General features: G+C 42.0%; 1 protein-coding gene across 3 annotated transcripts in view; it reads left to right on the top strand.

Annotated features, from left to right (window-relative positions):
• The window catches only part of LOC134573100 (beta-arrestin-1), a 292,660-nt gene that overhangs the window by 217,424 nt on the left and 49,306 nt on the right, over nt 1-25,930 (top strand). For 2 of the 3 annotated variants that reach the window (XM_063432574.1, XM_063432583.1), the window contains exons 13-14: nt 4,395-4,418; nt 10,622-10,692. In XM_063432574.1, coding sequence (XP_063288644.1) covers nt 4,395-4,418; nt 10,622-10,692 — 95 coding nt within the window. The remainder of the gene's footprint in view (nt 1-4,394; nt 4,419-10,621; nt 10,693-25,930) is intronic. The other variant, XM_063432592.1, reaches the window with a different exon arrangement.

Raw genomic sequence — 25,930 nt, 5'->3', positions numbered from 1 at the left:
TATTATAATAGGGCCCCCACTGGCTGCCAATGGATGTGGGCTGGGGGAGGAACACTAGGTCCTCACTCTTTTTAGATTATAATAGGGTCACCATTTGCTGCCAATGGATGTGGGCTGGGGGAGGAACACTAGGTCCTCACTCCTTTTATATTATAATAGGGCCCCCACTGGCTGCCAATGGATGTGGGCTGGGGGAGGAACACTAGGTCCTCATGCTTTTTATATTATAATAGGGCCCCCACTGGCTGCCAATGGATGTGGGCTGGGGGAGGAACACTAGGTCCTCACTCCTTTTATATTATAATAGGGCCCCCATTTGCTGCCAATGGATGTGGGCTGGGGGAGGAACACTAGGTCCTCACTCCTTTTATATTATAATAGGGCCCCCACTGGCTGCCAATGGATGTGGGCTGGGGGAGGAACACTAGGTCCTCACTCCTTTTATATTATAATAGGGCCCCCATTTGCTGCCAATGGATGTGGGCTGGGGGAGGAACACTAGGTCCTCACTCCTTTTATATTATAATAGGGCCCCCACTGGCTGCCAATGGATGTGGGCTGGGGGAGGAACACTAGGTCCTCACTCCTTTTATATTATAATAGGGCCCCCATTTGCTGCCAATGGATGTGGGCTGGGGGAGGAACACTAGGTCCTCACTCCTTTTATATTATAATAGGGTCCCCATTTGCTGCCAATGGATGTGGGCTGGGGGAGGAACACTAGGTCCTCACTCCTTTTATATTATAATAGGGCCCCCACTGGCTGCCAATGGATGTGGGCTGGGGGAGGAACACTAGGTCCTCACTCTTTTTAGATTATAATAGGGTCACCATTTGCTGCCAATGGATGTGGGCTGGGGGAGGAACACTAGGTCCTCACTCCTTTTATATTATAATAGGGCCCCCACTGGCTGCCAATGGATGTGGGCTGGGGGAGGAACACTAGGTCCTCATGCTTTTTATATTATAATAGGGCCCCCACTGGCTGCCAATGGATGTGGGCTGGGGGAGGAACACTAGGTCCTCACTCCTTTTATATTATAATAGGGCCCCCATTTGCTGCCAATGGATGTGGGCTGGGGGAGGAACACTAGGTCCTCACTCCTTTTATATTATAATAGGGCCCCCACTGGCTGCCAATGGATGTGGGCTGGGGGAGGAACACTAGGTCCTCACTCCTTTTAGATTATAATAGGGCCCCCACTGGCTGCCAATGGATGTGGGCTGGGGGAGGAACACTAGGTCCTCACTCCTTTTATATTATAATAGGGCCCCCATTTGCTGCCAATGGATGTGGGCTGGGGGAGGAACACTAGGTCCTCACTCCTTTTATATTATAATAGGGTCCCCATTTGCTGCCAATGGATGTGGGCTGGGGGAGGAACACTAGGTCCTCACTCCTTTTATATTATAATAGGGCCCCCACTGGCTGCCAATGGATGTGGGCTGGGGGAGGAACACTAGGTCCTCACTCCTTTTATATTATAATAGGGCCCCCACTTGCTGCCAATGGATGTGGGCTGGGGGAGGAACACTAGGTCCTCACTCCTTTTATATTATAATAGGGCCCCCACTGGCTGCCAATGGATGTGGGCTGGGGGAGGAACACTAGGTCCTCACTCCTTTTATATTATAATAGGGCCCCCACTGGCTGCCAATGGATGTGGGCTGGGGGAGGAACACTAGGTCCTCACTCCTTTTATATTATAATAGGGCCCCCACTGGCTGCCAATGGATGTGGGCTGGGGAAGGAACACTAGGTCCTCACTCCTTTTATATTATAATAGGGCCCCCACTTGCTGCCAATGGATGTGGGCTGGGGGAGGAACACTAGGTCCTCACTCCTTTTATATTATAATAGGGTCCCCATTTGCTGCCAATGGATGTGGGCTGGGGGAGGAACACTAGGTCCTCACTCCTTTTATATTATAATAGGGCCCCCACTGGCTGCCAATGGATGTGGGCTGGGGGAGGAACACTAGGTCCTCACTCCTTTTATATTATAATAGGGCCCCCACTTGCTGCCAATGGATGTGGGCTGGGGGAGGAACACTAGGTCCTCACTCCTTTTATATTATAATAGGGCCCCCACTGGCTGCCAATGGATGTGGGCTGGGGGAGGAACACTAGGTCCTCACTCCTTTTATATTATAATAGGGCCCCCACTGGCTGCCAATGGATGTGGGCTGGGGGAGGAACACTAGGTCCTCACTCCTTTTATATTATAATAGGGCCCCCACTGGCTGCCAATGGATGTGGGCTGGGGAAGGAACACTAGGTCCTCACTCCTTTTATATTATAATAGGGCCCCCACTGGCTGCCAATGGATGTGGGCTGGGGGAGGAACACTAGGTCCTCACTCCTTTTATATTATAATAGGGCCCCCACTGGCTGCCAATGGATGTGGGCTGGGGGAGGAACACTAGGTCCTCACTCCTTTTATATTATAATAGGGCCCCCACTGGCTGCCAATGGATGTGGGCTGGGGGAGGAACACTAGGTCCTCACTCCTTTTATATTATAATAGGGCCCCCACTGGCTGCCAATGGATGTGGGCTGGGGAAGGAACACTAGGTCCTCACTCCTTTTAGATTATAATAGGGCCCCCACTGGCTGCCAATGGATGTGGGCTGGGGGAGGAACACTAGGTCCTCACTCCTTTTATATTATAATAGGGTCCCCACTGGCTGCCAATGGATGTGGGCTGGGGGAGGAACACTAGGTCCTCACTCCTTTTAGATTATAATAGGGTCCCCACTGGCTGCCAATGGATGTGGGCTGGGGGAGGAACACTAGGTCCTCACTCCTTTTAGATTATAATAGGGCCCCCACTGGCTGCCAATGGATGTGGGCTGGGGGAGGAACACTAGGTCCTCACTCCTTTTATATTATAATAGGGCCCCCACTGGCTGCCAATGGATGTGGGCTGGGGGAGGAACACTAGGTCCTCACTCCTTTTATATTATAATAGGGCCCCCACTGGCTGCCAATGGATGTGGGCTGGGGGAGGAACACTAGGTCCTCACTCCTTTTATATTATAATAGGGCCCCCACTGGCTGCCAATGGATGTGGGCTGGGGAAGGAACACTAGGTCCTCACTCCTTTTAGATTATAATAGGGCCCCCACTGGCTGCCAATGGATGTGGGCTGGGGGAGGAACACTAGGTCCTCACTCCTTTTATATTATAATAGGGTCCCCACTGGCTGCCAATGGATGTGGGCTGGGGGAGGAACACTAGGTCCTCACTCCTTTTAGATTATAATAGGGTCCCCACTGGCTGCCAATGGATGTGGGCTGGGGGAGGAACACTAGGTCCTCACTCCTTTTAGATTATAATAGGGCCCCCACTGGCTGCCAATGGATGTGGGCTGGGGGAGGAACACTAGGTCCTCACTCCTTTTAGATTATAATAGGGCCCCCACTGGCTGCCAATGGATGTGGGCTGGGGGAGGAACACTAGGTCCTCACTCCTTTTAGATTATAATAGGGCCCCCATTTGCTGCCAATGGATGTGGGCTGGGGGAGGAACACTAGGTCCTCACTCCTTTTAGATTATAATAGGGTCCCCATTTGCTGCCAATGGATGTGGGCTGGGGGAGGAACACTAGGTCCTCACTCCTTTTAGATTATAATAGGGCCCCCACTGGCTGCCAATGGATGTGGGCTGGGGGAGGAACACTAGGTCCTCACTCCTTTTAGATTATAATAGGGCCCCCACTGGCTGCCAATGGATGTGGGCTGGGGGAGGAACAATAATTTAAAAAGCTTATCCAGCAATATTAAATCGAGGCCAATACTGAGTTGTACTCCTAATGCTATAGTGTTCCTTTAACCCCTTAAGGACACATGACACGTGTGACATGTCATGATTCCCTTTTATTCCAGAAGTTTGGTCCTTAAGGGGTTAAATAATCCTTAATTTGCCACATTGTGCTATTACAGAGAACTGTTCCTCCTAGAGGCTGTAAATTGCATTGCAGCTATAATATGTAACACTTAACATTCCCATTTACATGTTTACTGAGATGTGCACATTAATATATTACAAGTATTTCCCAGCCAGTTACTGGAAATTCTATCAATAATATCAATCTCTGAAATCACATATTCTAGCACAGATCTGTAATGTTCATTAATAGACACAGGAGCTAAATTAAGTTTGTTTTAGCCCCACTGGATACACTGGGGATGTGATCAGATTCTAATAGGCCATCTATATCAGTCTAAAGGTCTTTGGAAGTAACCTTGTCATAGTTCCAACTGAGATTGAGATCAATTTGTGAATAAATCTTCTGATGAAAGCTGTCAGACAGCTTGATGATCAATGTACGTGTACCCAATGCTTGAGAATACAGGATGACTAATTATCTGATCTACTTTGAATAATTCCAGCCTTCTGGGAGACCTTGCGTCAAGGTAATGGTGGAATCTTTGTTTGGTCATGGCCATGCATCAACGTAAATTCTGCATCTGTCTTGTTCAATCACGTTTGCCTTCATCGAACTCCATAAACTGTTGAGTGTTTGCCCGTTCGCATTGCCTGTTATGATGTAGTAGCTCTGTGTAAGAGTCATGCCAACATGATTGTTGTTATAGTGCCGCATCATTTGCCGCAACGTGTTCTACTCGCATGTGTCAGAATGTTTTATCACCTCATATTATTAGATAGTTATCAATCCTTGTTTGTATATAATCCAATAATCACATTTTACCAACTTACCATCTCGTGATAATTCAGTGAACTATTTATCCCTCAGAATATAATCTGCTTTGTTTTGCTTGATATTTTGGTTTCCCTTTTTTGGGTTGAAGGGAGAGGGAAGTAAACTCCTGTTTAATATAATTAAGAAAGAATGCAAAAAAAGTGGGACTGATAATGTTTACCAGAAATGATTCTTTGATTAAGTTATATGTAAAAGGCGACTCTGTATTGTGTTCTGCTAGCTTCAAGATTCACAAATATAAATGATCCATCCGTTCATGAATCCCTTTCTCTATCTCGGTCTCTTATTTACCTCTATCTCCCAATATCCACGGATTTCGAGGTAACATTAGAGGGGCATACCAGATAAACATCTTCTTCAGTTTAGCTCAGTTTTCTCCATTTTATAGAAATAGAAGTTTATTCCAGTTATTATACATTATTTTCTATTTATGTTTAAATTAGTTCTTCGCTGGCACATGACACAGAGAGAGTTATTTCACTGTTGGATTCTACTTTTATTAAAATGTTAACCACTCCATAAATATCTAATCAAAATAATGTGAATTGTGAAAAAAGATTTTCCAAGTAAATTAAAATGATTTAGATATAGCTTTCCTGCGGTGTGAGTGCAGATGAAATGAGTTGTGTTAACAGATTCAATAATAAAATCCCAGAGCATTCTACAAAAGTAAATTGCAAAAGATATCTCAAACAGCAGGATTTCACATAAAAAGTAAAAAAAAAAAGCTTAACCCCTTAAGGACACATGACATGTGTGACATGTCATGATTCCCTTTTATTCCAGAAGTTTGGTCCTTAAGGGGTTAAAGGCACCCAGACCTCTTCATCACACTGAAGTGGTCTGGGTGCAGGGCCGGCCTTAGGGGTGTGCGAGCTGTGCGGCCGCACAGGGCGCCATGGTGCAGGGGGCGCCCTGCGGCCGCATAGCTCACATGGCATGTCTGTTAGCCGCAATGCTAACAAGGCATTTGCCTTGGGCGGCAAAAAAAGCCCCCCCCCAAATGCCCAAGGCAAATGTCTTGTTAGCCTTGCGGCTAACAGACATGCCGGGCTGCTGGGCGGTCATATTCCTGCTCCCAGCCTCACTCTGCGGCGCGCGAGGGAGCTGAGCAAACAGCTCAGACGAAGTGCTCCCTCGCCAGCCGCCCGCCCAGCCCAGCAGCCACTGGACCACCAGGGAGGAAGAGACCCCCCCCCCCCGCATTCCCAAAGGTAAGGAGGCTGGGGGGGGGTGTCTAAATAAATTTAAAAAAATGTGTTAATGTGTGTGTGTATGTTAGTGTGTCTGTGTCTGTTAGTGTGTGTCTGTGTATGTTAGTGTGTGTCTGTTTGTGTGTGTCTGTTAGTGTGTGTCTGTGAGTGTGTGTCTGTGAGTGTGTTTGTCTGTTAGTGAGTGTGTGTGGCTGTCTGCCTGTGTGTGTGTGTGACTGTTTGCCTATGTTTGTGTGTGTGTGTGTGAGACTGTCTGCGCGTGTGTGTGTGACTGTCTGCGCGTGTGTGTGTGACTGTCTGCGCGTGTGTGTGTGTGACTGTCTGCGCGCGTGTGTGTGACTGTCTGCGCGCGTGTGTGTGACTGTCTGCCAGTGTGTGTGTGTGTCTGTCTGTCTGTGTGTGACTGTGTGTGTTTGACTGTTTGTCTGTGTGTGTTTGACTGTTTGTCTGTGTGTGACTGTGTGTGTGTGTGTGGCTGTTTGCCTCTGTGTGTTTGGCTGTCTGCCTGTGTGTTTGTGTGTGGCTGTCTGCCTGTGTGTGTGTGTGGCTGTCTGCGTGTGTGTGTGTTTGTGTGTGACTGCCTATGTGTGACTGTCTGGGCAGACTAGATGGGCCGAATGGTTCTTATCTGCCGTCACATTCTATGTCTGTGTGTGTGCTTGTGTGTGGCTGTCTGTGTATGACTGCCTGAGTGTGTTTGTGTGTGTGTGTGTATGGCTGTCTGCCTGCCTGTGTGTGTGTGTGTGTGTGTGTGTGACAGGGTGTGTGGGAAGGGGTAAGTAGTGGGGGAGGGGGGGGCGCTGTAAAGATTTTTTGCACAGGGCGCCCAAATGCCTAAGGCCGGCCCTGTCTGGGTGCAAGTAACAACCTTGCAAGTAAAAGCATTGCAGCTTCAGAGACACTGCATTGTTTACATTGCAGGGTTAAGACAACCACTAGAGGCGCTTCATGGTCTCAAATGGAGTTTAACTCCGTGAAACACTTTGCATGTGGACGTCTGGTGTTTGCAAAATCTTCATAGGAAAGCATTGATGCAAAGCCTTCCTATGGGGAAACTCTAATGTGTGCGTTTGGTCCTCCATCAATGTGAGGCTGCGGGAGGAGGATATCAAATAAACACTGAGGGACCTCAGCACTGAAATTAAGGTAAGTGTTAAAAGGGTTTTTAACCCTTTTATGCTCGTTGGGGAGAACGGACCTAAAGCTAGGGACAGGGGCATACAATAGCATTACAAACACAGTTTTGTTTCCCTAGCACTGTAGTGTTCCTTTAAATCAGGCTTCCCCAAACTCTGTCCCTCCAGATGTTGCTGAACTACAAGTCCCATGATTCTATGAATGAAAGAGATAGGCTGAGAATCATGGGAGTTGTAGTTGAGCAACATCTGGAGGGGTGTAGTTTGGGGAAGCCTGCTTTAAATGATGTCAAAAGTCCAATGCATTGTGCTCATAGCTCATAATTAAAGGTACTGATAGAGCAGTACAAAGCTATACAGTCAGAATAATTATTCTAAATACAGATACAATTAACGGTTATTCACTATAGTGAGAATTCAAAGTGAATTTCAAATTTAAGGTCAAAATAGGCAAACTGGAAAAAATTCTCTAAAAATCAGCTGTGCTTCCATTTTGGCTACTCTGGCCTTGAAACTGAAATTCACCTTGAATTCTCACTGTAGTGCATAACCCTGATGGTTTCCGTTTTTGAAAGGAAAGGGAGGAGGGTTGTTTACAAAAGAGAAAAGTTTGGAATCAGGACCTTTGGAAAAACAGATACGTTGGCCGATTTTTCCAATGTGACTATTTTGGCATAAAATCAAAAAGGGATATGAACACATTATGTGGAACGGCTCTCCGTAATGACCTAAATTACTATCCAACATCACAAAGCATTTAATAACACTGTTTGGTATCTCATATCTGATATTATAGAGACCACATACCAAATATTACAAACTTAGTTTTCTGCTGGTAACATCATCACAGTGGGCTACAATAGTATTAAAAGAATATAGTTACATAATATATTTAGTATTGGGTTGTAAGGGGGGGAGGGGGGGCAAATGCTCTCCTGCTTCCGTTACCAGCCCTCCCCTGATCTGAACCATGGTTTCATAGTTACTCTCACAATGCCAAGTTAACAGCAATAAAACTGGCACGTTTGCTGGGTTTTCCATCATATCACAGCATGATTATATTACAGACAACTAGGACCTGCGTGTTTTGATGATGCTAGTAGGTGACAGGTGTTGTCGTCCATATGGACATTACAATATGCGTGTGTTTCTGTAAGCAGACAATGTTTATGTTTATAACCTGCAGAGTGTTTTTAATAGCGCGGTTTATGTTGCTTCCATCTTGTCATGTAGGCAGTTTTTATTTAACATCGAACATGCCTAACAGAGAGAAATGTCCAGAGCTTCCCTATATTTTTTAAACCTGGAACATGACCTTGCCCCCATTGTAGATCACTTACCCATCTCAGGATTGTACAACCCGTAAGACATACGTCATCATTTCACCTGCTCCCACCGCTATTATTTTGTTGCAATAAGTTAGTCTGGTGTAAAATTTCTGGAAAATTTAAAGCGATAGAAAAATTAAGATTAAAAAAAAAAAAATGCGGTGTAGGTACTTAGAGATTGCAAGTGATTTCGTTACATTAGGAACATGAAATGCAGTGCGTATACAAGTATTATGCTTGACATTTGGTGCTTACAATATCCCTTTAAAGTACCTATTTCATGAGAAAGCACTTTAATAAAACTGGATTTTCAGTATCCTACACCAGGGAACCGTCCCCAACAAACATAGCGTGGGTTAAGATGGGCTAAGCTTGCACTATGTTCAGGGGACTAGGACTCCTCACAGAGAACAGTTCTCCCAGCATGGTCTGCCCTTAGTCGGTCGGCTTTAGTGATAGACAGGTAGCATGGCGTGAAAGGTCAGTGATGTGATTGTGTCAGTGCCCCCCTTGCCCCGGTGTTCCAATTCACAGGAGACCGTACTTGTGAGGTGCTGTACTTGCGAGCTAAGTAGATGCATTGAGGAAATGTTTCTAAATGAGGGAGAGATTGCACGAAAGCAGAACATTAATAAGTCATCATTTAGATAAAGATTATGAAGAAACACCAATGCAGTTAATATATGGTTCATTTATCAGAATTCAGAGGAATTTAAACTCGTATCTTTCAATTAAGGCCTAAACAACTCAATCTGCCATACCAACAAGGTGGAGCCCACAAGTCAAATAATCGCCTTTTTCCCTGCAGTTCCCCTAGAAACAGAAATGCAAATGACTCTATTTCAGAGTCGCATTCTCAATATTTTCTTAGTATTTGAATTGTATTCCACGATGTGCTTGTCTTCAGGGTACAGGAACTAAAATCATCTGAGACTTTACATTAAGTGCTTCATAAAAGTATTCACCACGTTATATCGTTCCTTTGGAATAATATTCGTGCTTTAATTATAAGAAAAACATGTCATCAACATTTTATTCATCATTGTAATAGAACATAATCTATATTAAAAAGAAACAAAATCAGAAAAACAAAACCTTTTCTTTCCTAATATTTTATTTTTGTTGTTTTGGCCTTCCTATCTCAAGTCACCCAATTGTTGCAGTCACCGGCTTTAATAGTGTGAACGGCTTGATATTATTCACAAGATGGTGACCTTTTATGTATTCTACATTTAGCTTCTTCTGTGTATCTGTTGTATAACAGGGTGCATTTCTGATATGAGTTCACTCTCTTGTCTGCTTGCACTCAGATGCCTGCCTACCTGCACTCTCCCACCTGCACTTGATTGGCTGCCTCTACCTAAGCTCATGCTTGACCTTACTGCTTGCATCTGATGTTAGAATACCAACCTCTGTCTCTTGAAACCTATGCCTGCCTGTGTTCTAGAATGGTGCTAGGAGGACCTATAAAGAGGACACACACTAGTGACATTCAGATCTTTTTTAATGAAACCATGGAGGACACTCATTAGTGATATTTTAATGAATGCTTTGTGAATATTGCCTGAAAGTATTAAATTGAGGACAGACACCGGTCATACTGAATGTTCTACTCTCCTTCAGAGCTTTCCATAATTAATGGTGGACACATCCCACCAGATGGCTGCCCATATCACTGTGGAGTAGCCCCTGTGTTACAGTTGGCTGCAGGAATGTCAAGATAAAGAAAACTGATTGGCCCATATTTCTTTTTTATTTTCTTGGTTGAGGTCTCACACCAGTTTAAGTGTCCTTGTGGAAGGACTTACAATATAAGTGGATTTTACACAATAGCCTTGTCATCGATTGGAACATTGTGGCACCCAAAATACATTGTTTTTGTTAAAACCGATGTTTTTGGGGGGCTGTATACGTGTGTTATCTGTACATCTTGATGTGTCCTCCTGCCTCTGTTGGTGAACTTCGACTTGTCACCACTCTTACCCTGCGCTAGTGTGGCATATGCTGGATTTGATATAGAGACTGTTCCTCTCACATCTCCCCCCCCCAAAAATAATCTAATTTTTTTTTCCATATGATCTACAATGAAAGGCGTGTAAACCCATCCCTTTTGGTTTCCTTGCAGGTGTGGAGGGCAAATGTATGTGATATAAATCCATCCGGACCACAGATGTGTTTTAAAGCTCAAATTAGATTTCTCTATTTGTTTTCATACAGTGATGTTGCTGTAGAACTTCCTTTCACTCTGATGCATCCAAAACCCAAGGAGGAACCCCTGCACAGAGAAGGTAAGGGAAATGTGAAGTGTCATCTTAGAGGGAACATTTACTTGTGCCAAAATATGAGATGTGTGTATTATGTGTGTTTACGCTGTGTGTGAGGTGTGTGTATTATTTGTGATTATACTGTGTGTGAGGTGTGTGTATTATTTGTGTTTACGCTGTGTGTGAGGTGTGTGTATTATTTGTGATTATACTGTGTGTGAGATGTGTGTATTATTTGTGTTTACGCGGTGTGTGAGGTGTGTGTATTATTTGTGTTTACACTGTGTGTGAGGTGTGTGTATTATTTGTGATTATACTGTGTGTGAGATGTGTGTATTATTTGTGTTTACACTGTGTGTGAGGTGTGTGTATTATTTGTGATTATACTGTGTGTGAGATGTGTGTATTATTTGTGTTTACGCTGTGTGTGAGATGTGTGTATTATTTGTGTTTACACTGTGTGTGAGGTGTGTGTATTATGTGTGTTTATACTGTGTGTGAGATGTGTGTATTATTTGTGTTTACACGGTGTGTGAGATGTGTGTATTATTTGTGATTATACTGTGTGTGAGACGTGTGTATTATTTGTGATTATACTGTGTGTGAGATGTGTGTATTATTTGTGATTATACTGTGTGTGAGATGTGTGTATTATTTGTGATTATACTGTGTGTATTATTTGTGTTTACGCTGTGTGTGAGGTGTGTGTATTATTTGTGTTTACGCTGTGTGTGAGGTGTGTGTATTATTTGTGATTATACTGTGTGTGAGATGTGTGTATTATTTGTGATTATACTGTGTGTATTATTTGTGTTTACGCTGTGTGTGAGGTGTGTGTATTATTTGTGTTTACGCTCTGTGTGAGGTGTGTGTATTATTTGTGATTATACTGTGTGTGAGTTGTGTGTATTATTTGTGTTTACACTGTGTGTGAGATGTGTGTATTATTTGTGATTATACTGTGTGTGAGATGTGTGTATTATTTGTGATTATACTGTGTGTGAGATGTGTGTATTATTTGTGATTATACTGTGCGTAAGATGTGTGTATTATTTGTGTTTACGCTGTGTGTGAGGTGTGTGTATTATTTGTGTTTACACTGTGTGTGCGATGTGTGTATTATTTGTGATTATACTGTGTGTGAGATGTGTGTATTATTTGTGATTATGCTGTGTGTGAGATGTGTGTATTATTTGTGATTATACTGTGTGTGAGATGTGTGTATTATGTGTGTTTACACTGTGTGTGAGATGTGTGTATTATTTGTGATTATGCTGTGTGTGAGATGTGTGTATTATTTGTGATTATGCTGTGTGTGAGGTGTGTATTATTTGTGTTTACACGGTGTGTGAGATGTGTGTATTATTTGTGATTATACTGTGTGTGAGATGTGTGTATTATGTGTGTTTACACTGTGTGTGAGATGTGTGTATTATTTGTGATTATGCTGTGTGTGAGATGTGTGTATTATTTGTGATTATGCTGTGTGTGAGGTGTGTGTATTATTTGTGTTTACACGGTGTGTGAGATGTGTGTATTATTTGTGATTATACTGTGTGTGAGGTGTGTGTATTATTTGTGTTTACACGGTGTGTGAGATGTGTGTATTATGTGTGTTTACACTGTGTGTGAGTTGTGTGTATTATTTGTGATTATGCTGTGTGTGAGATGTGTGTATTATTTGTGATTATACTGTGTGTGAGATGTGTGTATTATTTGTGATTATACTGTGTGTGAGATGTGTGTATTATTTGTGTTTACGCTGTGTGTGAGGTGTGTGTATTATTTGTGATTATACTGTGTGTGAGTTGTGTGTATTATTTTTGTTTACACTGTGTGTGAGATGTGTGTATTATTTGTGATTATACTGTGTGTGAGATGTGTGTATTATTTGTGATTATACTGTGTGTGAGATGTGTGTATTATTTGTGATTATACTGTGTGTGAGATGTGTGTATTATTTGTGATTATACTGTGCGTAAGATGTGTGTATTATTTGTGTTTACGCTGTGTGTGAGGTGTGTGTATTATTTGTGTTTACACTGTGTGTGCGATGTGTGTATTATTTGTGATTATACTGTGTGTGAGATGTGTGTATTATTTGTGATTATGCTGTGTGTGAGATGTGTGTATTATTTGTGATTATACTGTGTGTGAGATGTGTGTATTATTTGTGATTATACTGTGTGTGAGATGTGTGTATTATGTGTGTTTACACTGTGTGTGAGATGTGTGTATTATTTGTGATTATACTGTGTGTGAGATGTGTGTATTATTTGTGATTATACTGTGCGTAAGATGTGTGTATTATTTGTGTTTACGCTGTGTGTGAGGTGTGTGTATTATTTGTGTTTACACTGTGTGTGCGATGTGTGTATTATTTGTGATTATACTGTGTGTGAGATGTGTGTATTATTTGTGATTATGCTGTGTGTGAGATGTGTGTATTATTTGTGATTATACTGTGTGTGAGATGTGTGTATTATGTGTGTTTACACTGTGTGTGCGATGTGTGTATTATTTGTGATTATGCTGTGTGTGAGATGTGTGTATTATTTGTGATTATGCTGTGTGTGAGGTGTGTATTATTTGTGTTTACACGGTGTGTGAGATGTGTGTATTATTTGTGATTATACTGTGTGTGAGATGTGTGTATTATGTGTGTTTACACTGTGTGTGAGATGTGTGTATTATTTGTGATTATGCTGTGTGTGAGATGTGTGTATTATTTGTGATTATGCTGTGTGTGAGGTGTGTGTATTATTTGTGTTTACACGGTGTGTGAGATGTGTGTATTATTTGTGATTATACTGTGTGTGAGGTGTGTGTATTATTTGTGTTTACACGGTGTGTGAGATGTGTGTATTATGTGTGTTTACACTGTGTGTGAGTTGTGTGTATTATTTGTGATTATGCTGTGTGTGAGATGTGTGTATTATTTGTGATTATACTGTGTGTGAGATGTGTGTATTATTTGTGATTATACTGTGTGTGAGATGTGTGTATTATTTGTGTTTACGCTGTGTGTGAGGTGTGTGTATTATTTGTGATTATACTGTGTGTGAGTTGTGTGTATTATTTTTGTTTACACTGTGTGTGAGATGTGTGTATTATTTGTGATTATACTGTGTGTGAGATGTGTGTATTATTTGTGATTATACTGTGTGTGAGATGTGTGTATTATTTGTGATTATACTGTGCGTAAGATGTGTGTATTATTTGTGTTTACGCTGTGTGTGAGGTGTGTGTATTATTTGTGTTTACACTGTGTGTGCGATGTGTGTATTATTTGTGATTATACTGTGTGTGAGATGTGTGTATTATTTGTGATTATGCTGTGTGTGAGATGTGTGTATTATTTGTGATTATACTGTGTGTGAGATGTGTGTATTATTTGTGATTATACTGTGTGTGAGATGTGTGTATTATGTGTGTTTACACTGTGTGTGAGATGTGTGTATTATTTGTGATTATGCTGTGTGTGAGATGTGTGTATTATTTGTGATTATGCTGTGTGTGAGGTGTGTATTATTTGTGTTTACACGGTGTGTGAGATGTGTGTATTATTTGTGATTATACTGTGTGTGAGATGTGTGTATTATGTGTGTTTACACTGTGTGTGAGATGTGTGTATTATTTGTGATTATGCTGTGTGTGAGATGTGTGTATTATTTGTGATTATGCTGTGTGTGAGATGTGTGTATTATTTGTGTTTATGCTGTGTGTGAGATGTGTGTATTATTTGTGTTTACGCTGTGTGTGAGGTGTGTGTATTATTTGTGTTTACGCTGTGTGTGAGATGTGTGTATTATTTGTGTTTACGCTGTGTGTGAGGTGTGTGTATTATTTGTGTTTACACGGTGTGTGAGATGTGTGTATTATGTGCGTTTACACTGTGTGTGAGTTGTGTGTATTATTTGTGATTATGCTGTGTATGAGATGTGTGTATTATTTGTGATTATACTGTGTGTGAGATGTGTGTATTATTTGTGTTTACGCTGTGTGTGAGATGTGTGTATTATTTGTGTTTACGCTGTGTGTGAGGTGTGTGTATGTCAGGATCGGGACAGGGATCCAACACGCAGAGTACAAACAGTAGCCAGATACGTATACCGGACCTTAGAATGGCCGGACTAACGTAAGTAGTACAGTATAGAATGGTCAAAGACAAGCCGAGGTCGAGGGTAACAGAAGACAGGTAAGCGAGAGACAAGCCGAATCAAGGGTAACAGAGATAAGCAGAGTAAGGTAAGCAAGCCGGGTCAAAACCAAAAGGGATAATAGAATACACAAGCACTGAGTGACTAGAACAAGCTAGAACCACGACAGGGCAATGAGCTAATGAAAGAAGCTCTGTTAAATACCCTGTTCAGAGCAGTAACCACGCCTCCGAGGCGTCCTGATTGGTCCTGCAGCAATTGAGTGACAGGTCGTTCCGGAGGAGTGTCCTGATGACAACTTCCTGCCTAGATGCTGTAAAAGGCAGTCACTCCCTCGCGGCCGGCCTTGCATGACCGGATAGACCGTGGAGAAGGGAGCCATCAGGCCGTCTGGATGGAGGAACAGCTAAGTCTCTACCTCTTTCAGAGGTAGAGACCACAGGTACCCTGACAGTACCCCCCCTCTCAGATACGCCCACCGGGCGGAATACACCAGGGCGAGAAGGGAATCGAGAGTGAAACGCCCTGCGGAGACGGGGAGCATGCACCTCCTCCTGAGGTACCCAACTTCTCTCCTCAGGACCATAACCCTTCCAATCGACCAGGTATTGCAGTTTCCCCCGGGAGATTCGAGAATCAACGATGGAATTGACCTCATACTCCTCCTGACCCTCCACCTGAACTGAGCGGGGAGGGGCGATCGTGGAGGAGAACCTGTTACATATTAATGGTTTTAGCAAGGAAACATGAAATGAATTAGGAATGCGTAAGGCATTAGGCAACGCTAAACGATACGCAACTGGGTTAATTTGAGACAGTACCCTGTACGGTCCAATATATCGAGGAGCAAATTTCATGGACGGCACTTTTAACCGAATGTTTCTAGTACTTAACCATACTCTATCGCCTGGAACAAACACCGGTGCTGCCCTTCTACGTTTGTCAGCGTGTTTTTTAACCAGCGTAGAATTGTGCAGAAGGATTTGTCGAGTTCGATCCCACAACTTTCTTAAATCGGCAACATGAACATCCACCGACGGTATCCCTTGAGAAGAAGACTCCGAAGGAAGGATGGAAGGATGAAAGCCATAATTCAAGAAAAAAGGGCTAGAATGCGTAGAATCACAAATGAGATTGTTATGTGCAAACTCCGCCCAAGGAATCAAACCGACCCAATCGTCCTGGTGTTCTGAAACGAAACAACGTAAATATTGTTCAACTTTTTGGTTAGTGCGTTCAGCCGCTCCATTGGACTGAGGATGATAGGCAGAGGAGAAATTCAAATTGATGCCTAGTTGGAAGCAGAATGATCTCCAAAAACGGGAAACAAATTGGGAGCCTCTGTCAGAGACAATTTGGGAAGGTATCCCATGCAAACGGAAAATCTCCCTGGCGAATATCTCCGCTAACTCGGGCGAAGATGGGAGTTTAGGTAAGGGAATGAAGTGAGCCATTTTAGTAAATCTGTCTACCACAGTGAGGATGACAGTCTGCTTTTTAGAGATAGGCAAATCAACAATGAAGTCCATTGCCAGGCAGGACCAAGGCTTTTCAGGAACCTCTAAAGGGTGCAGAAATCCGCATGGAAGCGAATGGGGTAGCTTGGTCTTGGTACAAACTTCACATGCCCCGATGAATTCTTTAATATCCTTGCGTAAGTCAGGCCACCAAAAATCTTTAGAGACCAGCGCATAAGTCTTGCGGATGCCAGGATGCCCAGCCACCTTGCTGTTATGGAGACAGCGTAGCACCTCCAGTTGGAGAGCGGCAGGAACGAAGTGTCGATCCCCAGGGGTCTGTTTGGGTGCCAAATGCTGAAACTTCATTATCTCAGAAAGCAATGGAGAGTGAATCCTGAGATTCGTGTTCGCGATGATATTCCCCTTAGGAACTATGGAGGACAGAAGTGGTTCAGTTATAGTGGATGGTTCATATTGACGAGACAAAGCATCGGCTTTAGAGTTCTTAGAACCAGGTCTATACGTAAGTACATAATTAAAGTGAGTGAGGAACAAGGCCCAGCGAGCCTGCCTGGCGGACAAGCGCTTAGCCTCCCCAATATAAGACAAGTTCTTATGATCCGTTAGAATAGTAACAGGGTGTAGTGTCCCTTCCAGTAAATGTCTCCACTCCTTTAAAGCCTTAATGACCGCTAACAGTTCCCTCTCCCCGATGTCATATCTGCTCTCAGTCCCAGAAAATTTTTTAGAGAAGAAACCACAAGGGTGTAACGGCTTATCCACCCCTAACCTTTGAGACAGAACAGCCCCAACTCCTGTCTCAGAAGCATCGACCTCGAGCAAGAAAGGCAGAGTCGTATCAGGATGAACTAGAATGGGAGCTGAGGCAAAAAGTTCCTTGAGAGTCTTAAAAGCACCAAGAGCTTCCTCAGACCAGAACTTAGTATCAGCCCCTTGTTTGGTCATATTGGTAATAGGCGCAATGATAGAGGAGTAACCCTTAATGAAGCGCCTATAGTAGTTGGAAAAACCAATAAACCTTTGGATAGCCTTGAGTCCTTTGGGCAAAGGCCAGTCTAAAATAGATTGGAGTTTACCAGGATCCATTTTAAAACCTTCCCCAGAAATCACGTACCCAAGAAAGTCTACCTGAGACTGATCAAAACTGCACTTCTCCAATTTGCAGTATAGACCATGTTGCAGAAGTTTGTGTAACACCTTTCTGACCTGTCTATGGTGAGTCTCAATCTCCTTAGAGTGTATTAGTATGTCGTCCAGGTAAACAATAACACAATCATGCTGAAACTCCCTAAGTACCTCATTAATCAAATCCTGAAATACTGCAGGAGCATTGCATAGTCCAAATGGCATAACAGTGTATTCGTAATGGCCATACCGGGTATTGAATGCCGTCATCCACTCGTGACCTTGCTGGATTCCCACCAAATTGTAAGCCCCTCTGAGATCTAACTTGGTGAAGATTTTGGAGCCCTTAAGACGATCAAATAACTCGGTAATCAGTGGGATAGGATAGGCATTTCTGACAGTTATTTTATTCAAGCCTCGGTAATCGATACAAGGTCTCAGCGTGCCATCCTTCTTCTTAATGAAAAAGAACCCCGCCCCGGCCGGAGAAGAAGACCTCCTGATGAATCCCTTTTCTAAATTCTCCTGAATATACTCTTCTAGAACCGAGTTTTCCTGAACAGACAAAGGATATACATGGCCCCTCGGAGGCATAGTCCCGGGTAGAAGCTTAATTTTACAGTCAAATGACCTGTGTGGCGGCAAAGAATCGGCTCAAACACTGCCCTTAAGTCTAGGTAAAGGTCTGGTATTTGTCTTTCTGTGGACTGAGTAGGATTCTCCTGTATGTTAATATTAGCTAATGGAGAAACCTTGCACAAACACCGATCCTAGCAGCCCTGGCCCCACGAGAGTATCTCCCCTAACTGCCAATCGATAATAGGGTTATGTTCTTTCAACCATGGATACCCCAGAACTATGGGAACGGAAGGAGACGAAATGAGCAGAAGAGATAACTTCTCCACGTGTAGGATACCAACATTTAAATCAATGGGTATGGTCTCACGAAAGATAACAGGGTCTAGTAGTGGTCTACCATCTATGGCCTCAACGGCCAAGGGTGTCTCCCTTAGCTGGGATGGGAAATTGTTTTTACTAGCAAAGGCTTGGTCGATAAAATTCTCAGCAGCACCGGAATCTATCAAAGCCATAGCCCTTACTACTTCCCTCCCGCAAGTTAAGGAAACTGGTAGCAGAAGCCTGTGATCTTTATAATTAGGAGTAGAGGACAATATAGAAACACCCAAGGCCTGTCCTCTAGAGAGACTTAGGTGCGAGCGTTTCCCGGGCGGTTAGAACAGTTCGAGAGTAAATGACCCTTAGCTCCACAATACATACACAAACCCTCTCTTCTCCTGTACTGTCTTTCCTCCTCAGAGAGGCGGGTATACCCTATCTGCATAGGTTCAGGAAGCAAAGATACCGTGGAGTCAGGACTTGGAAAAGCGGGGGCTAACCTAAAAGAAGGTCTCCGGTTCCTCTCTCGAGTGTTCTGTCTCTCTCTTAAACGTTCCTCTATACGAGAGATGAACGAAATGAAATCCTCTAAATTCTCGGGGAGTTCTCTGGTAGCAACCTCATCAAGGATTACTTCAGATAAGCCATTCAAAAATACATCCATATACGCCTGCTCATTCCACTTGACCTCTGACGCCAGAGACCTGAACTCTAGTGCATAATCCACCAGTGTTCGGTTCTCCTGTTTCAGACGCAACAGTAATCTGGCTGCATTAACCTTTCTACCTGGAGGGTCAAATGTTCTTCTAAAAGCAGCTACAAAGGCGTTATAGTTATAAACTAATGGGTTATCGTTCTCCCATAATGGGTTGGCCCATCTCAGAGCTTTCTCAATAAGTAGGGTGATAATAAATCCTACCTTTGCCCTATCTGTAGGATAAGAGCGAGGTTGCAATTCAAAGTGGATACTAATTTGGTTTAAGAAACCACAACACTTCTCAGGAGCCCCACCATAGCGTACTGGGGGGGTAATGCGAGAAGAAGCACCCACTGTGGCTACCTCTAGACCTGAACCGACAGGAGAAACAGGGGTATTACGTATCTCCTCTGGTGGGTTATTGGCACGAGATAATAGAGCCTGTAGCGCAAGCGCCATCTGATCCATTCTGTGATCCATGGCTTCAAACCTAGGATCAGGAGAAGCCAGCTGACTGTTTGTACTTGCAGGATCCATTGGCCCTGTCGTAATGTCAGGATCGGGACAGGGATCCAACACGCAGAGTACAAACAGTAGCCAGATACGTATACCGGACCTTAGAATGGCCGGACTAACGTAAGTAGTACAGTATAGAATGGTCAAAGACAAGCCGAGGTCGAGGGTAACAGAAGACAGGTAAGCGAGAGACAAGCCGAATCAAGGGTAACAGAGATAAGCAGAGTAAGGTAAACAAGCCGGGTCAAAACCAAAAGGGATAATAGAATACACAAGCACTGAGTGACTAGAACAAGCTAGAACCACGACAGGGCAATGAGCTAATGAAAGAAGCTCTGTTAAATACCCTGTTCAGAGCAGTAACCACGCCTCCGAGGCGTCCTGATTGGTCCTGGAGCAATTGAGTGACAGGTCGTTCCGGAGGAGTGTCCTGATGACAACTTCCTGCCTAGATGCTGTAAAAGGCAGTCACTCCCTCGCGGCCGGCCTTGCATGACCGGATAGACCGTGGAGAAGGGAGCCATCAGGCCGTCTGGATGGAGGAACAGCTAAGTCTCTACCTCTTTCAGAGGTAGAGACCACAGGTACCCTGACAGTGTATTATTTGTGATTATACTGTGTGTGAGATGTGTGTATTATTTGTGATTATGCTGTGTGTGAGATGTGTGTATTATTTGTGTTTATGCTGTGTGTGAGGTGTGTGTATTATTTGTGTTTACACGGTGTGTGAGATGTGTGTATTATGTGTGTTTACACTGTGTGTGAGTTGTGTGTATTATTTGTGATTATGCTGTGTGTGAGATGTGTGTATTATTTGTGTTTACGCTGTGTGTGAGGGGTGTGTGAGATGTGTGTATTATGTGTGTTTACACTGTGTGTGAGTTGTGTGTATTATTTGTGATTATGCTGTGTGTGAGATGTGTGTATTATTTGTGATTATACTGTGTGTGAGATGTGTGTATTATTTGTGATTATACTGTGTGTGTTATTTGTGATTATACTGTGTGTGAGATGTGTGTATTATTTGTGTTTACGCTGTGTGTGAGATGTGTGTATTATTTGTGTTTACACTGTGTGTGTTATTTGTGATTATACTGTGTGTGAGATGTGTGTATTATTTGTGATTATACTGTGTGTGAGATGTGTGTATTATTTGTGTTTACACTGTGTGTGTTATTTGTGATTATACTGTGTGTGAGATGTGTGTATTATTTGTGTTTACGCTGTGTGTGAGGTGTGTTTATTATTTGTGTTCACACGGTGTGTGAGATGTGTGTATTATTTGTGATTATACTGTGTGTGAGATGTGTGTATTATTTGTGTTTACGCTGTGTGTGAGGTGTGTGTATTATTTGTGTTCACACGGTGTGTGAGATGTGTGTATTATTTGTGATTATACTGTGTGTGAGATGTGTGTATTATTTGTGTTTACGCTGTGTGTGAGGTGTGTGTATTATTTGTGTTTACACGGTGTGTGAGATGTGTGTATTATGTGTGTTTACACTGTGTGTGAGTTGTGTGTATTATTTGTGATTATGCTGTGTGTGAGATGTGTATTATTTGTGATTATACTGTGTGTGAGATGTGTGTATTATTTGTGATTATACTGTGTGTGAGATGTGTGTATTATTTGTGTTTACGCTGTGTGTGAGATGTGTGTATTATTTGTGTTTACGCTGTGTGTGAGGTGTGTGTATTATTTGTGTTTACGCTGTGTGTGAGATGTGTGTATTATTTGTGTTTACGCTGTGTGTGAGGTGTGTGTATTATTTGTGTTTACACGGTGTGTGAGATGTGTGTATTATGTGCGTTTACACTGTGTGTGAGTTGTGTGTATTATTTGTGATTATGCTGTGTATGAGATGTGTGTATTATTTGTGATTATACTGTGTGTGAGATGTGTGTATTATTTGTGTTTACGCTGTGTGTGAGATGTGTGTATTATTTGTGTTTACGCTGTGTGTGAGGTGTGTGTATTATTTGTGATCATACTGTGTGTGAGATGTGTGTATTATTTGTGATTATGCTGTGTGTGAGATGTGTGTATTATTTGTGTTTACGCTGTGTGTGAGATGTGTGTATTATTTGTGTTTATGCTGTGTGTGAGGTGTGTGTATTATTTGTGTTTACACGGTGTGTGAGATGTGTGTATTATGTGTGTTTACACTGTGTGTGAGTTGTGTGTATTATTTGTGATTATGCTGTGTGTGAGATGTGTGTATTATTTGTGATTATACTGTGTGTGAGATGTGTGTATTATTTGTGTTTACGCTGTGTGTGAGGTGTGTGTATTATTTGTGTTTACACGGTGTGTGAGATGTGTGTATTATGTGTGTTTACACTGTGTGTGAGTTGTGTGTATTATTTGTGATTATGCTGTGTGTGAGATGTGTGTATTATTTGTGATTATACTGTGTGTGAGATGTGTGTATTATTTGTGATTATACTGTGTGTGTTATTTGTGATTATACTGTGTGTGAGATGTGTGTATTATTTGTGTTTACGCTGAGTGTGAGATGTGTGTATTATTTGTGTTTACACTTTGTGTGTTATTTGTGATTATACTGTGTGTGAGATGTGTGTATTATGTGTGATTATACTGTGTGTGAGATGTGTGTATTATTTGTGTTTACACTGTGTGTGTTATTTGTGATTATACTGTGTGTGAGATGTGTGTATTATTTGTGTTTACGCTGTGTGTGAGGTGTGTGTATTATTTGTGTTCACACGGTGTGTGAGATGTGTGTATTATTTGTGATTATACTGTGTGTGAGATGTGTGTATTATTTGTGTTTACGCTGTGTGTGAGGTGTGTGTATTATTTGTGTTCACACGGTGTGTGAGATGTGTGTATTATTTGTGTTTACGCTGTGTGTGAGGTGTGTGTATTATTTGTGTTCACACGGTGTGTGAGATGTGTGTATTATTTGTGTTTACACTGTGTGTGAGATGTGTGTATTATTTGTGATTATACTGCGTAAGATGTGTGTATTATTTGTGTTTACGCTGTGTGTGAGGTGTGTGTATTATATGTGTTCACACGGTGTGTGAGATGTGTGTATTATTTGTGTTTACACTGAGTTGTTATTTGTGATTATACTTTGTGTGAGATGTGTGTATTATTTGTGTTAACACTGTGTGTGAGATGTGTGTATTATTTGTGTTTACACTGTGTGAGATGTGAGTATTATTTGTGTTTATACTGTGTGTGAGATATGTCTATTATTTGTGTTTATACTGTGTGTGAGGTGTGTGTATTATTTGTGTTTACGCTGTGTGTGAGGTGTGTGTATTATTTGTGTTTACACAGTGTGTGAGATGTGTGTATTATTTGTGATTATACTGTGCGTAAGATGTGTGTATTATTTGTGTTTACGCTGTGTGTGAGGTGTGTGTATTATTTGTGTTTTTACTGTGTGTGAGATGTGTGTATTATGTGTGTTTACACTGTGTGTGAGATGTGTGTATTATTTGTGTTTACACTGTGTGTGAGATGTGTGTATTATGTGTGTTTACACTGTGTGTGAGATGTGTGTATTATTTGTGTTTATACTGTGCGTGAGATTTGTGTATTATTTGTGTTTATAGTGTGCGTGAGATACCGTATGTCTATTATTTGTGTTTACGCTGTGTGTGAGGTGTGTGTATTATTTGTGTTTACACTGTGTGTGAGTTGTGTGTATTATTTGTGTTTACACTGTGTGCGAGATGTGTGTATTATTTGTGTTTACACTGTGTGTAGTATTTGTGTTTACACTGTGTGTGAGATGTGTGTATTATTTGTGTTTACACTGTGTTTTAGATGTGTGTATTATTTGTGTTTACACTGTGTGTGAGATGTGTGTATTATTTGTGTTTACACTGTGTGTGAGTTGTGTGTATTATTTGTGTTACACTGTGTGTGAGGTGTGTATTATTTGTGTTCACACTGTATGTGAGATGCGTGTATTATTTGTGTTTACACTGTGTGTAGTATTTGTGTTTACACTGTGTGTGAGATGTGTGTATTATTTGTGTTTATACTGTGTGTGAGATGTGTGTATTATTTGTGTTTACACTGTGTGTGAGTTGTGTGTATTATTTGTGTTACACTGTGTGTGAGATGTGTGTATTATGTGTGTTTAACTGTGTGTGAGATGTGTGTATTATTTGTGTTTACACTGTGTGTGAGTTGTGTGTATTATTTGTGTTACGCTGTGTGTGAGATGTGTGTATTATTTGTGTTTACACCGTGTGTAAGATGTGTGCATTCTGTGTATTTTATAACGATGGAATGACTGCTTGATAGCTGTCTGGAAACTTTCAATCAAATCACCATTGCGGTTTTCTTGTTAATACCTTTAAACGTGGATGATCCCAATCTATTGATTACTGCAACCAGTGGCGGTCCTTCCACTCAAATGCACTAAAGTAAACAGGAAGACAGCAATACTGAGACCAAATAAGTATTAAAAGATATTTCCCTGATTAATTGCCCACCTATGGGTTTTAAATTCATGTTGCAATGTACAGCATACAGAGCCTTGATTTACCAATTAGCAGCAGTCTACGCGTTTTGTATTTCAGCACTTTAACAAGACTTAACAAGTAGCTTTGGGTATTTGTTTGTGGATAAATGCGTGTGACAATTCTTCTGAAATAAAATGGAAAAATGCAAATTACAAAGTATGAAATGAAGAACTAATTGCTTGTTTGGTGAAATGTTCTCCATAAAACCGTCTCCCTCCTTGTAATTTGATTATTTAAAAATAGGTAAGTTTCAAGTCAACCAATCAGAATGCTCGGCCTGAAGTGGCATTGCCAAGGAAAGCCCTTAAAAATCCTTTTAGCATTATGCAAGTTCAGTCTACACCAAGAATCCGTGAGATGAAAGTGGGTTTATCCGCATTTATACACAAACAAATACCCAAATCTAATTGTTAAGTCTCGTTAAAGTACTTTTTATTGGGGGAGGGGGGGACACACGGGGAAATAACTACATATTATTATTGACAACCACCCGCCTCCAATGGATGGGAACTGGGGAGGACAATAGGTCCACCCCCTGTTTATTATTTAGAGCCTTTTCCTGCCACTGCTGGATGGGACGATCGATCCACCTCCATCTTGTAATTTGTAAGTGGGTGCGGCTGGGGGGAACAATAGGTCCACCCCCGCCATGATTATATTTAGAGCCCCCTCAAAACTGCAATGGGTGGGAGCTGGGTGGGACAAGAGGTTTATTATTTAGAGCCACCACCTGCCACTAATAGGTAGGGGGTTGGAGAGACACAAGGCGGCGTAGGGGTACACTATGTTCCCCCATTCATTTTATTTTAGTATCTCCCACCTGGGTGGCACAGGTGACCACTATGTTTTGTTTTTTTTTATTGCCCCACCATGGAGGCATGAGAGACCTGTGTCAGATCCCTCTTTATCGGACTTGTCTTTTGTGGCTTTTCATTTAGTTGCTATGCCTCTACTTGAAGAGCTGCAGGTAGGGGCATGAGAGAGGATTTAACCAAGCTTATTACTAAGTATTTTTATACTTAGCATTAGTAAGTTGGCTGAAAGACCAAAATTAAGAAAATAAATGACTATCTTTTACCTCCCTAATTACCATGTGGAATTGCTACGAGGATGCCAAATATGGAAGCTGTCTACTAATTTGAAAGTCTTAACTATGGCAATCCCTCAAGAGTACCAATTAAGGGAGTTGATATTTTTGGGGCTATTTTCTTTCCCCGAATATATTCTATGGCTGCAACTCATACTTCAGGAATCAGCACACCCCACCTACGGGCCCGGAGACTCGACTCAGACACAACACCAATGTGAGGTTCAAAATCAGATAATGTAGGTCTCTTATCATGTCTCATTATATCACATTACACAGAATCAGCAATTAATTTAGACAGCTGTCAAAGATTACTCATGGTCTCAAGACATTGTCTGTTTATAGTTCGTGTCATACATTTGGACAAGGTTATGGATTTAGATATGGGACGTTCCATATTCTTTAAAGCATATTATTAAGTAAGCATCTGTTAAGAGCAGATTTAGGCAAAAGGTGATACATAGTTTATATGACTAATATTTAATTGTAAATGGATAATATTTCTAAGTAATTATGAACAGTAAATATCCAAATGGCGGATTAGTTATCTACTAAACGGCTGCCAGATGCAGACATGGCGACGATAATGGATTAACATTCGCCCAAATGAAATTTCTAAACAAAAATAATGAACAAAAGACGAAATAGACTAAATTTGTTTCAGGAGAAACAAGTTTTTTTTTTCCCTGCCAAATATATTAACAAGTTTTGTACTAATTCCGTAGATTGCTGCTTTATTGGTGACGTGCAAGCTCTGAATGATGTACATTGCAGAATGAATTTTAAATCT

This window comes from Pelobates fuscus, chromosome 1, assembly GCF_036172605.1.
Source record: "Pelobates fuscus isolate aPelFus1 chromosome 1, aPelFus1.pri, whole genome shotgun sequence".
In the NCBI taxonomy this organism is placed as follows: Eukaryota; Metazoa; Chordata; class Amphibia; order Anura; family Pelobatidae; genus Pelobates; species Pelobates fuscus.
Note: the sequence above shows the minus strand (reverse complement) of the source record. Positions and strands in the feature narration are given on the sequence as shown.